The sequence below is a fragment of the Rhodamnia argentea genome, chromosome 11, assembly GCF_020921035.1.
Source record: "Rhodamnia argentea isolate NSW1041297 chromosome 11, ASM2092103v1, whole genome shotgun sequence".
Classification (NCBI taxonomy): domain Eukaryota; kingdom Viridiplantae; phylum Streptophyta; class Magnoliopsida; order Myrtales; family Myrtaceae; genus Rhodamnia; species Rhodamnia argentea.
The window spans coordinates 22,438,287-22,452,148 of record NC_063160.1 but is presented as its reverse complement, the minus strand read 5'-3'; the positions used below and the strand labels follow the sequence as shown (position 1 = coordinate 22,452,148).

The window sequence follows — 13,862 nt, the reverse complement described above, 5'->3', positions numbered from 1 at the left end:
AAGTTTCTTATCGTAGTTGTTACGAGACGTAGCGCGATTTTACATGTTCTTGATAGTACCATCACAAGATCGAATTAAAATTAATAAGAATCATAAAATGAAATATATGATAGGGAGTCACATTGTTAATTCGCGACTTTAAAAGTAACTAATTAATACAAATGGTATCGAACTAGCAGGCAAGCACCTACAAGAGCGAGGATTCCTAATTGGAAGCAATGACAATTACAAGCAATAAAAACGACCATTTAATCATTTCGATATTTCGATCCAAAAAAAAAACCATTTCGATAGGAATTATAATCAGTAATGACAATATATCGTGGCTAAAATTTTTTCAAGCAATATAAGCAGTCATCTTTGCCAAAATAATTTTCCAATTGATAATTAATTTTTAGTTAAACAGACAGCATTATTTTCAAGCAATATTTCAAGATTATAGGAACACATTCCTGGCAAGCATAAAGATAACCAAATATTGGAATAACCCAACTTCATTAACTCTGACACATTGCATGGTTCTACCCAAAAAAAAGGAAACTCCATACACAGGTCCTCATGAAGAAGAAGGAACTCTCTCAAATCAATTATTCTACATACAGGAAATCAGAGCAATAGATGTACAGCTACAGGCAAAAGCTCACAAACACTAAGGAAAAAACACACTATTCTTAACAGTTATACAGCAACATAGCAAGGTAAAAAGCAGGACTCGAGCCACAGAGCCTCTCTTGATGGCCCGAATGCTCGCCGACATCATAGACCTTCCAAGTGATACGGAGGAAGGAACTAGAATCTGCCCGCGTCTTGCAGTCGGCGACGAATCTGCAACTCTTCTCAACCTGTTCCGGAGCCAGAGCAAAGCTATGAGGCTAAATCTGAGATGAGAGAGAGAAATGCTAAGGCACTTGCCCATGATTGTAAACACAGTCATCATTGGTTTCGGATTGAGAAAGCGAACATGAACAATTATATACACTTTCCATTGATGATCTTATACAAAAAGTAAAGTTCCCAGCTATGTGAAGCTACCTTAGAATGGGTCTCCTACTTTGGAAGCTGAAGGGCCCCAGGTGCGTCCCTCATGCTTATATTCACACTGTTTCGCATGGTTCGTCTTCCAATACCGGCATTTCCTTTTTGCATCATCGCAACAAATTCACCGTAATCGATTCTTCCATCCTGTCATACATAATGCAGGGATCACAGAATTGCAACATCGCGATATCAGCAAAAGCATGATATCAGCTATGAGCGGACGTTCCATGAGGCTACAACATCCATGAATAAGAATTGAAGATATCATGGTTACCTATAAAAAGGCAGATAAATGGAAAAGACAGGATAAGAAGGTGACCAGTCGTTAGCTACATAGGAGAGATTCTCACAGCTTCCCCGAACTAATACTACAAACTACAAACGGATCAATTTGATTCGAACCTTAGCCCTGCTGTCTAAATGCCAGCATCACATTAAATGTGGCATATGACCCTAGACAAGACATATCTTTTCCTAGGACCCTGCAATTTTCTTTGAACAAGCTTACCAACAAATTATGAAGAAAGAAAAACGTTAATATGTAAAATCCTCCAGTCAACACTTGTGAAGATACACAATGTCTGATCAACAGTTCCATACATCGATTTGAAGAGTCTCCATCAAGTCAAGTTTTCTTCTGTTCCCTCACATGCTAATGTAGACTTTCTGAGAACTAGCTTGCGATTCAAAGAAATAAAAGTAAGGATGTTCCGCCTCAGCGGTTTATGTCGACTTACATTATCTTGATCGACTTCTTTGATGATATCTTCAAGGAAGACGTCGGTCATATTATGCTCCACACATGCTTGCTGAAGCTCATCAATAGTAATATAACCACTTCCATCCTTATCAAAGTATTGAAACGCCGCAACGAGATGTTCCTCGCGTTCTAGTTTATTAAGGTGAATTGTCGCAGCAATAAATTCCCCATAATCAATGGTTCCACTGTTGTCCACGTCGGCCTGAGCAGTAAATTCATCTACTTAGAAAATGACAGAATAACATAGGCGGACAAAAAAAAATTGGTAGCAGTTTTAGGTCAAGTAAAAAAAGGCAATCTTACATCACTAATCAAGTGACTTATGGAAGCTTTTGGCACTTCTCAGCCGGTCAGTCAGCCCCTAACTTGCCCCATTTAGTTATTACTTTACTTAAATCTCAAGCCATTGAAGAAGAAGAAAGAGTAGTTTGAGTAGACTTAAAACATTCACATTGATATACATAGAAGCAAGGATCTTTCTCCAATCATAATTAATTCCGCTTAATGTGCATAACTAGCCTTGATAACTAAAATATGTCCCCACTCATTCTAATTTGTCAAAGCAAACTGGGGACAACAATGAGGTGTATGGAAATGTAACAAGAATGAATTTAATGAATTAAAAGGCAAAATGTGAAACAAAAGAGTAACGATGAAAAAACTGATGTAAGTCACATGATCATCCAAAGAAGAGTGATGAAATTCAAAAGTATTCACATGTGAACAGCATAGGCAACAAATACTCGCTTTAAAGCAAACTACTCACTGCATCCATCAGATCTTTGATCTCAGTATCTTTCATTGTGGAGCCATATCTTCTCAGGCCAGCTTTCAGTTCATCGAATGTGATCGCACCACTATTATCAGTGTCCATTGACTTGAACATTTCTCTCAAACCAGCAATCTCCTCCTCTGAAAGGCTTTCAGCTATTACCTGATGGCAGCAAAGACACAAATTAGACTTACTCCTGTATTACGATACTTTGAAGTTCCTCGGGTGCATGCTTGAAACAATATGAACATCCATAAATGTCCTTAAATTTACTCAATCCCCCAACAAGATGCATTTTAAGGTGATTCGATTCGAGAGGTATTTTGTGATTCTGCTCAGTTATTTATAAGTTTCCTTCCTAAGGAATCTGAATAGCACTGATATGCTGTGCGTTGAGCACTCACAATTACAAAATCATTAGGATATGCATCTTTGTTCAACTAAATAATAATATCATACCCGCAAAGCCATCTTCTTCAATTTATTCATAGCAGAGAACTGTTTGAGACGGGACATGACAGCTGGATCCAGCGCCCTATCAGGAGCAACTCCACTTTTGCAAATCCATGGATGACCTGAGAAATTACGTCAAGAAAATGTTAGACACAGTGAACCACATTAAAAACAATCATCTATTGCACATTCTATTTTCAGTCTCCTCAATTGTTCAAACTAGAGGAGAAAAAACCCTTGATCTAAATGAACGTAATATCCAATACAAGCGTATGGCAGAGTTGCAAATAGTTCATGAAATCACGGGCCTTCAAATGATACAAATTCTAACCTTCAAGATGCATTTTTTTTGGTTAAAATCTCCAAAAAAGATACTTCGAATCAGCACTTTCAAATGCCAATAGAATACCCTATAGCCCTATAGCTTGCTACCACAAGGATTGTATTAGGTTGAAGCAAGGGATGTCAGAGGGTGGAACCTTAGTACTTCTATATCCTTCTTGTCATCAGCCATGTTGACTTGCTCATCAAATAGACTAGCACTCTCTAACTTATAACAATGCAAGCAGCTTCATCAAGCCATGAAAAGCAATTGAGAATTGTAGATGCAAAAGAGTTGACATACATAGCACTTCATGAGCAGTCAAGCGTTCAGAAGGTTGAGAGCAAAGCATCTTTCGGATCAGGTCCTTTGCACTATCAGATATTAAGGGCCACGGTTCTGAATCAAAGTCTATGTGTCCCTTCAACACGGCATCAAATATTCCCTGCTGCGTTTCTGATATCCAGTTGAAAACAGCAATTGGTGTCAGCCCATAGGATGAATATCAATAGCAATTTATCAATATCCAACAGAGTTTCCTGAGTGATTAAGCAAGACAGTAGTACCCGCCCAAAATGGTGGCACACCACTCAACAATATATATAATATGACTCCTGCTGTCCACACATCCGCTTCTGGCCCATAATGCTTCAAAAGCACCTCAGGGGCAACATAATATGGGCTTCCAACAACATCAGTAAATATTTGGCCTGGATCAAAGAGCAGAAACTACGGATCACGATTCACTACAATGCCCAGACAATTATATTGTGCATGGGAAGATCTCAAACAGAAGAAATATGACACAAGAAAATTTAAATCAAGCCAGCGGATATAGACTAATTTAACCTGAAAGCAGAAATGAAGTACTTTTCAACTCACAATGGCTCTGCCCTAAAAGCCATTTTATACACATGCATGAAAAATAGCCAGGACGTTGACTGTTTGGAAAAAAATGTGTGGTGTGGATATAATTCTGATGGCAACAAACTAAAGATTATATTTTGATTGATCGTACTGCTGAAAACAGAGAGGAAAAACATAAACTGAGCACATGGTACTCAAAACACGAACACCCACTGATAAATGCTTGGACGCCAATGGAATGTAATGTGTGAACTTGTTACCTGGTTTAAAGAAAACAGAGAGCCCAAAGTCAATGGCTTTAAGAGAAAAATCATCATCCTTGTTAACCAACAAGAAGTTCTCAGGCTTGAGATCTCTATGCATCACACCGAGTGAATGACAAGCCTCAACAACCCCGACAATGATTTTAGTCAGCTCAGCTGCCTTCCTCTCACTGTAGTGTCCCCTTTGAATAATCCGATCGAACAACTCACCTCCGGAGCAAAGCTCCATCACAATGTGGACATACAATGAGTCCTCATAAGCACCCTTAATCGTGACAATATTCTTGTGTCCTGCCAAATGGTGCATTATCTGGATCTCCCTCCTAACATCCTCCACATCCTCCTTAGAGATCAACTTCCTCTTCGAGATGGACTTACATGCGTACTCAGTCCCGGTGGCAACCTCGGTGCACAAATAAGTAGTCCCGAACTGTCCTTGTCCTAGTTTACGACCCAACACATAAAGATCGCGAATATTTTCGGTCCTATGACCCAATACAAAATAAGGCTGGTTATCAATGCCTCTCCTCATGAAAGTGTCCTTCTTGGCTGCACTATTAAGTTGAAGATTATTGTTGTTATTATTGTTACCCTTCTTGGGCGTCTCAGCGGAGAATTCCTGAGCTACGAGTTGCGGGGAGTTTAAGGTCGAGGGTGAATGGTCCGAACTAGAATGGTCAGATCGTGTGCTCCTCCTGGAATTGGACTGGCCTTGGGCCTGATCGAAGCCCTGAAAATCTTTTGCTCCGAAAGATCCGCGGCATGTATTGCCCATAAAAAATGCAATTAGCAATCGCCAGATTCACTTCACGGCCTTTTCCTCATCCAGCAATGCAATTTCAATTGCAGAACCTGCAACTAGGGTGGGAAAGGGGGGGAAGGAAAAGAGATTCCGTGCAATGCCCAGATCAGACACTCGACAGATTAACTAAAGGATCCAAAGAGACAGAAAAACATGACGTGACAATAACTTCATACCAGATCAGGCTTACAGCTCGATTTTACCTACTTCGAACGTACGAAAATAGAAAACTTTTCAATCAAGAGAACACACCGTTCAGACAAATTAGGAAGCTCACATATAGCTCATCCATCTACAGTCTACGGTAAAGCAAATCTTGAAAGCCAACATGTGGAGAGAGAGAGAGAGAGAGAGAGAGAGAGAGAGAGAGAGAGAGAGAGAGATCTGATACCTGAAGAAGAAAAAGATGAAGGGTTGGACGAATCTTGAAGCGTCCTTCGCTCCGGGGAGCTCGCGTTCGAAGAAGAAGAAGACGAAGACGACTAATCTTAAACGAACGACAGGACATCAACGCCCATGTTTCTATATAAGGGTTTGAATGGTCTGACAATTTTACATTTTTTTTTTTGGGGGAGGGTAGAAGAAGGAGAAGGGTGTTACCGAGAAACGTCGGAGGACAGTGCTGACCAGCTCACTCTCTCCCGCAATCGCCTCACGCGGCTTCACCGTTGCTTCTCATCTCTCTCTCTTTCCTCTCTCTCTTTTATAATTCAAGGTTTTTCTGTTTTCCTTCGAAGATTTTTGCTGCTGCTGCTCCGAATAATGAACACCGTTTATCTCGTTGATTATATTATGCAAAACAGTGAAAGTTAAAAAGGTTCGTGTTACGATAGAAAGCTTCCATTTTTCAGCCGCCCCTGTTTTGGCCAGTCATCGGACTTCATGAAGATTGACGATCTTTTTTCATTTTTTTTCTCTTTTTCTCCTTTTGTTGGGAGAATTTGGATAACGTTGTATATGCTGGGCATGGCCAAAGTTCGTCGCTTGTTGGGTCAAAAAGATGGTTTCAACTTTCAAGAAAACAACATGGCTGTGGCTGCTGCGTACAGGAAGGTTTTCCCATTGCTCTCTGACTATTCTTTCTAATGGCATGACATGGATGGAGTAGCTCTTAATTAGATCCTTATCGCCACGGACGAGTTGATTTGGGTTCGGGATTGAGTCCAAGCCTAATTCTGTCGGTCGAACCCGCTCACTCGGGGCGTGCCATTCGATCGGGTAGGATCGGCAACTGGCCAAAATTGAAGACGGCTAGACTTTTCCAAGTTCAGAAAAGTCAAAGTCCTTTGCATTGCTAGGGGCGTCAGCGCGCCGTGCATCTTGTGATTTTTATTTTGGGGTTTCATGCTACAGTTTGGAGTAAAATACCATCAAGAGGAGCTACGTTCGATTAAAATTGCACTAAATGGATGCACTTCTCTCGAAATAGAAGGCCTTTAAGTGCTGTCTGTCCACTTTGAGGTTGGATCTTGTCAGTCAAACGTCAAAGTATGCGACAAGACAATAAATAAAGGTTCAACGATTGTACACACAGACAGTTTTCAGTCTACCGATAATAAGAGCGATCACACCAATGCCGTCTCTTCATATATTTATTCCCTAAAAATGAAAATCAATACAATTTAATCATTCATTGTACACTAAAAAATAGAGTTAATACTACAAAAAATCTCAAATTGAGATATTTATAAGAAATTTATCCAAATTATTTTTCTAACCACAAAAAATTCAAACTGGTACATTTGTGAAAAATTTATCTTTTGTTAGTTTTCGTTAGATTTTACAATCAAATTACTAATTTGGATGGCACGCAACAAAGAGACGATGTATTAATTTAGAATTTTTACTCTTTTTTTTATCACATACGTATCGGTTTGAGATTTTCTATTGTATTAATCTAATTTAATGGAAATTAATAAATGGTAAATTTTTCACGTGTGTATCAATTTTGAGTTTTTTGGTCAAAAATTTAGTTTGAGGTAAATATGTCACATGTTTACCCATTTGAGGAATTTTGTGGTAAAAAATTTAATTTGAGGTAAATTTATCATATGTGTACCAATTTGGGGATTTTGGTGGCAAAAAATTAGTTTGAAGTAAATTATCACGGATGCATCTATTTGGCTTTTATTATTGCAAAAAAAATAGTTTGGGTTAAAATGGTCACATGTGTACCTATTTGGGGGTTTATTGTAGTAGAAAAATTAGTTTGTGATAAATTTATCACATATGTACCAATTTGAGTTTTTTGTGTTAAAAAAAATAATTTTAGATAAATTTGTCTAGTGTATATTGGTTTGGAAATTTTGGGGGTCGAAAAAATAGTTTGGGCCAAAATTTATTACATGTGTACGGTTTGGAATTTTTCGTGATAGTAGCCTTAAAAAAATATATTCATGTCGAGTGTTGCTAAAACTGTAATCGATCAAGCCACCGATCCATTATCGGATCAAAAGACCAAATTTTATTCTTCTGTCTCCCTTTCTCCCAATTGAAATCAAGCCGTAAAACATTTTACGGGTGTTTAAACGAAAGTTCAGATTTTCACCATAAACCAACGTTTTCATCACAATGGAGAAAGATTCCACAACCCGCCACGGCATGTAAAGTGCCTTCCGTCGGCTGACCCGAAACGATACAAGCAGTACGAACATTGAGAAAATTCCCGGGGAATCTGTTCCATCAATGTCATCTTCATCCTCGTACGTGGCCTTTTTATGTATTGAGACGCATCGACTGCTGAAAGATCACGCCTTCTCGACTCGAAAGTCCCAGCTTCCGATGCAACTTCACCAAAAACTCCGCTGGTTTACTGCCACTGGGGACTGACGAGAGAGAGAGAGAGAGAGAGAGAGAGAGCCAACAACAACAGATGATGTGATGTCAAGGAGAAAGCTGACGTGTAAGCCGCTGAGAAGGCCATGAAAGCATGTGTCTCCCTCTCTAGGGCCGAGGGCTTCTTGTCTGGATCATCCTATTCTTTGCCTACGCTGCCCTCCTTTTTCTTTTTCTTTCTTCTTGAAGAACACTCTGGCTCGTCTGGACACGCCCATACCGAAATTTGATAGATGCTTTTTAACTGGAGGAACGAGAATGAACAAGTGGGTGTTCATTGCCAGCAGCTGAATTTGCAGAACTCGATGAAAAGGAGCCAGCTTTGCCTGTTCAGATCAGTAACTTTCGCAATCTCTCTCTGAGTTTTGACTGTGCCCTCGTTGTTGTAGTTCAGACGTACAAAGAATGAGCAGAACTGTGCTTATAGCTGTTGTTGCTGCCTTTGGGAACTTGCTTCAAGGATGGGACAATGCTACCATCGCTGGTAAATATTCATACTCGAAAGGTTCAGGCTTTCAAACTTTTCAAAAGAGAAATAAGTGTTCCGCCTGTGTTTTAGTAACAATCCATACGCCAGGGCTTTCCGTTGAGATTGGTGATTACTGTTGGTTGATCATGTCCATGAATAATTTGTTTGTGATTCTGCATCAGGGGCTATATTGTTCATAAAGAGGGAGTTCCATCTGGAGAGTGAACCCGCCATGGAAGGACTAATTGTGGCCATATCGCTTCTTGGAGCCACTTTAGTCGCCGCATGTTCCGGAGCCATGGCTGACTGCATAGGCCGGCGGCCTATGCTGATATTGTCGTCCAACTTCTATTTGGTTAGCGGTCTCCTGATGTTCTGGTCGCCCAATCTTTACACGCTGCTCTTGGCGAGATTTGTAGGAGGGCTTGGAGTAGGTCTGGCCGTCACTCTGGTTCCGCTCTACGTGTCGGAGCTGTCACCGCCCGAGATAAGGGGTCTGCTGAATACCCTCCCCCAGTTTTCGGGCTCCTGCGGGATGTTTGTGGCGTATTGCTTGGTCTTTGGTTTGTCATTGATGCATTCACGAAGTTGGAGATTGATGCTTGGAGTTCTTTCTATTCCATCACTTGTTTATGTTGTGCTGGCAATACTTTTGCTGCCCGAGTCTCCACGGTGGCTTGTGAGCAAAGGGCGAGTGCTTGAGGCCAAGAAAGTCTTACAGGTGATACGTGGCGCAGAAGATGTTTCTGGTCAGTCTTTTCTTTCCTCATGGTAATCATTCTTTTTTCGACACAAATTGATCTAGGGCGTGTAGGACTCTATAAAGTTTTCAGTATAACCTTTTCACGAGGAGGCAACATGAAGTGTTCATTCAGTTCATGTTTCTGTGGTTTCTAGATAGATGATGAATTATACTTTGCCATCACCATATTTCATTTTTTTTTTATTTTGAGTGTAGCATTGAGTTTCTGAGACATGCAGAAAGATGATCAATGGAATTGAAAGTAGGATAGCACAATTTGCTGTCACAGACATAAAATTTCTACAAATCATGCAGCCCTCTCTGGAAAACCCACCAGATTCCTCTGAGCACCAGCTCGAATCGAATTTCTTGTATCAACAGCTATAGGAATGGTTATCTTTCCCTAATTTCCTCAAACCAACGTCATTGCTATACACATGTTCGACATTGGTTTATGTCCTGCATCTTCCTGCAAACAGGTGAGATGGCTCTGTTGATAGAAGGAATTGGGGTTGGATGTGATGCCTCTACAGAGGAATACTTAATTAGGCCCGCCAATGATCTTCATGATGACCCAGATTTGTCTAGTGAGGAAGATCAAATCCTGATATATAAACCAGAGAAAGGTATCTCATGGGTTGCCAGACCAGTCACTGCTCAAGACACCCTTGGCCTTGCATCTTTGCAGGGAAGCCAAACCGTTCGTTTTGTGGATCCCCTCGTTAACCTCTTTGGTAGGGTCCATGAGAAACTAACTGAGACGGCAAGCATGCGAAGCACGCTATTTCCGCACTTAGGAAGTCTGTTCAGTGTGGGAGGACAGCAGCAGGCAAATGAAGAGGATGAGGAGGAGATTATTGGCATGGAGGGTGATGAGTACCCATCTGACGCTGCAAGTGGTGATTCCAATGATAATTTACAGAGCCCGTTGATTTCGCGTCAGGCAACAAGTACGGAGAAGGATTGGGTCCTGCCTGCTCAAGGCAGAGCTATTGGCTTTGGTTGGGGTAGTTTGATGCAAGGAACTGGAGGACCGGAAGATAGCGTGGCCATTGGCCCCGAGTGGCAGCTAGCATGGAAATGGCCCAAGACAGAGGATGAAAATGGAAAGAAGGGAGGATTTCAGAGGATTTATTTGCGTGGATGGGGTGTTGTGGGCTCGCGTGCGTCTGTTGCTTCTTTTCCTGGCATGGACCAGCCTGCGGATGGGGGGCTAGTCCAGGCGGTTGGCTTGGTTGGCCGACCGGCTCTCTTCACTGAGGAGCTGTTGCAAATCCGTCCTTGGGGTCCAGCTATGCTTCATCCATCAGAAGTTGCAACAAAGGGACTATGGTGGAGGGATCTATTTGAGCCAGGAGTTAAGCACGCTTTGTTCGTCGGTGTAGGAATTCAAATACTTCAGCAGGTAATCAAAATTTGAGTTGCTTTCTATTTTGAGGTTAAGTAGCAAGTTGTTACAATCTAGGTTTATCGACGGTGTGATGGGGTGGCTGGCTACCATGTCGATATGTTCACACTGTTGATAAGTTCTGACCTAGATTTCATCTTAAGAATCAGGATTTGATTCGTTCCATGTTACTCTGCCTACGGCAGCATTAGATGCTGAAGAAGCTTAGAGTTTAGCTGATGTAGATTGTCAATGCAGTTCTCGGGAATAAATGGCGTTCTATACTACACTCCCCAAATTCTTAAGCAGACTGGTATTGGAGCTCTTCTTTCAGAATTGCGCATCAGCTCAGAGTCGGTATCTCTACTTCTTAGTGCCATCACGACCTTGCTGATGCTACCCTCCATTGCTGTTGCTATGAGGCTCATGGATGTATCTGGCAGAAGGTATCTAACTTAAAAAGTTTTGCCATGTTAAAGTTCTTTGAAACATTACTTCAATCTTGTGGGTAACTGCTGTTGGCGGACAGTAATTTTATGTTGTGAAAGTTTGCAAGGATTCTTTTATAGATTGTAGACTGAAGAATATGCTTCTCATCTCTTTTCTCATGTCCTTTGCTGGTAAGATTTTTCATTCTTTGATTCCTCTTCAATGGCAGGAGCTTGCTCCTGGGTACGATCCCCATGCTGATAGTATCGCTCGTCATCGTAGTGCTGGGCGACATGGTAAATGCAGGCTCTGCTGTTCATGCAGTGATCTCCACCATCGGCGTCGTCCTCTACATCTGTTTCTTTGTTATGGGATTCGGTCCAGCCCCTAATGTGCTATGCGCTGAAATCTTCCCTACCAGGGTCCGCGGTCTCTGTGTCGCCATGTGCGGCCTTGCGTTTTGGATGAGCAACGCCGTTGTCGCCTACTCGTTGCCGTTGATGCTCAGATCGGCGAGCCTGGCAAGCATTTTCGGCATGTTCACAGTGCTCTGTCTCCTATCGTGGGCCTTTGTTTTCGTGAAAGTCCCTGAAACCAAGGGCATGCCCCTTGAAGTGATCACAGAGTTCTTCTGTCTCGGCATGAAGCAGATTTTTGCTGTTAAGAACGAGTGATCCAGTCACTGTAATTGGGGGTACACTCAGGTTTCGTATAGATGTTTTGTCTCACACTATTTTGCGGCAACTGCTACTTTATCCCAGTTGTAATTAGGGGAGGTTCTTCAACCCTGCTTAGCATTGGTTTTGGCTGATTTAGCTAAGTTTTGGCGGTTCTGAATATTGTTTAATGATGAACATTATGCCCCGTTGGATGTGCCGGAAACACTCGTGGATAGTGTACAAGCATGAATAGAACGACTTGTTCACTCATCGGACCACCACCGGAATAGAAGAAACAAGAATGAACTGCCGAGTCTCCGAGCCCCGATTTTCAGCAGCAAAGGCATCGGTGCCTGCTAAGCAATATCAAGGAAGTTACTGACGGTGCAAAGTGGATATGTACATTGAAAGAGTAAGAGCCGTGTTCGTTCTCTGAACCAAGATGTCTGGGTTTTTAGGCTTTCGATCAGTGAACTAACAGATAAATTTTGTTCCATCCTAGCCAAATTGCTGCATAAGAAGACAACCCCAGATTTATGAATTTATGCTTGCAAATAAAGGACGACTCATAGATGACAAATCTGCATTCTGAACACTGATTTCACTCAGAATCAAACTTCAATTGTCAACCAAAATTTTCTACTCACAATCCCACATGAACCCAAATCAGTAGAGCACCAACGTCACAAGCCCAAAGATGCAACAATCAGAAAGGGGAAAGAGCTATCATCGGGGAATGCTGCTGACAAGCCTAGCACCAACCCTGTCCAGCCTCCTCACCACAGCCTCCGCCCTCAGCTTCCCTTCCACCATGAAGGCCCCCACCATCCGCTCCCCGATGGCCCGCCCCCTCGCCTCATCGTCCGTGACTGCCACCGCAGTTGGCCCCGCCCCGCTGATCGTGCACCCAAACGCCCCGGCCTCGATGGCCGCCCTCTTCACCGCCTCCATCCCCGGGATCAGCGGTGCCCTCCTTGGCTCCACAATCTTATCCGACGACAACGCCCTTCCGAGCCCCTCCACGTCCCCCTGCAGCACCGCCGCAACCAGCGCCCCCGCCTGGCTGCTGTTCCACACGTGGTGTGGCATCCCGATTTCCGCCGGGAGCGCCGCCCTCATCTTCTTCGTTGGAGCTTCGAAATCTGGGCTAGCCAGCACGAAAAAGAGCTCCTTTTCGGCTGGGAACTTCAGCGAGAGCAATTCCAAGGGCTCGTAGCTCCTGATAAGCACGAACCCGCCCATGATCGCCGGCCCCACGTTGTCGGCGTGGTACCCGGAGACCTTCTCCTCCGATTTCAGCCCGGCGAGCACCAACTCCTCCGTGCTCAACCTTGCGCCAAAGATCTCGTTGACGGCGACGGCGGCCGCGGCAGCGCTCGCGGCGCTGGACCCGAGCCCGCTCCCCAAAGGCAGGCCCTTCTCGAGGGTCAGCGACAGGCCGACGGAGCGGACACCGAGCCGCCGCATGACCTCGATGGCGGCGATCCCGGCGCAGTTCCAGAGGGGGTTCTTGCTGAGCTTCTTGGCGTTGTCGCCGGAGATCTCGGAGATGGAGACCTCGCCCGGGTGGACGCTGGGGTCGACGCGGGCGGAGACATGGTCGCCAAGGCCATCGACGGCGCAGCCGAGGAAGTCGAAGCCGGGGCCGAGGTTGGCTACGGTGGCTGGGGCGAAGGAGCGGACGGAGGTGAAGACGGGCTCGGGCTCGGTGGAGACGAGGTGGGTCTTGGAGCATTTGACTAGGCAAGGTTGGGTTTTGTGGGGTTGGTGGGGTTTGGGGAGGGAGAGTGCGGTGATGGGTTTGAAGGGAGATTGGCAGAAGATCGCCATTATAGTTTGCTAAGGCTCTTCGCGGAGAATGTTTGGATTGGTCGGAGGGGTGGTCGCCGGTGGTGACGGCGGCGGAGGAAGGTGGCGTTGGTGGGGGGTGCAAAAGTGCAGAGAATCTGCTTCGTGGGTCTGTAATCTGTATGCCTGCCGTCTACCAAACCTTATTATCATGAGCATGGATGACGTCATATTTCACGGGTTGATTTCATTTGCATAAACTACATTATTCACATG

At 43.6% G+C, this 13,862-nt stretch overlaps 3 protein-coding genes across 4 annotated transcripts; 1 reads left to right on the top strand and 2 right to left on the bottom strand.

The window, feature by feature from the left end:
• Positions 1-563: 563 nt before the first annotated feature.
• LOC115756839 (calcium-dependent protein kinase 26) lies at positions 564-6,043 on the bottom strand. 2 transcript variants are annotated; one of them, XM_030696807.2, is made up of 9 exons: positions 5,669-6,043; positions 4,473-5,333; positions 3,912-4,055; positions 3,649-3,801; positions 3,030-3,145; positions 2,565-2,732; positions 1,776-2,000; positions 1,033-1,182; positions 564-847 (listed from the first exon to the last, which is right to left on the bottom strand). In XM_030696807.2, the coding sequence occupies exons 2-8, from the start codon at positions 5,248-5,250 to the stop codon at positions 1,048-1,050; spliced, it is 1,719 nt and encodes a 572-aa protein (XP_030552667.1). In that variant the 5' UTR covers positions 5,251-5,333; positions 5,669-6,043; the 3' UTR covers positions 564-847; positions 1,033-1,047. The 2 variants fall into 2 exon arrangements, with proteins under 2 accessions (XP_030552667.1, XP_030552666.1); XM_030696806.2 differs by having other exon boundaries at positions 564-842.
• A 2,018-nt stretch (positions 6,044-8,061) lies between these two features.
• On the top strand, positions 8,062-11,972 carry LOC115756868 (monosaccharide-sensing protein 2-like). The gene is made up of 5 exons (XM_030696840.2): positions 8,062-8,596; positions 8,764-9,330; positions 9,803-10,728; positions 10,969-11,156; positions 11,369-11,972. The coding sequence occupies exons 1-5, from the start codon at positions 8,518-8,520 to the stop codon at positions 11,811-11,813; spliced, it is 2,205 nt and encodes a 734-aa protein (XP_030552700.1). The 5' UTR covers positions 8,062-8,517; the 3' UTR covers positions 11,814-11,972.
• Positions 11,973-12,371: 399 nt separating this feature from the next.
• Positions 12,372-13,789, bottom strand: LOC115756837 (homoserine kinase). The gene has a single exon (XM_030696802.2). It carries the CDS (start codon positions 13,626-13,628, stop codon positions 12,525-12,527), a length of 1,104 nt encoding a protein of 367 aa, XP_030552662.1. The 5' UTR covers positions 13,629-13,789; the 3' UTR covers positions 12,372-12,524.
• Between the last annotated feature and the right edge of the window lie 73 nt (positions 13,790-13,862).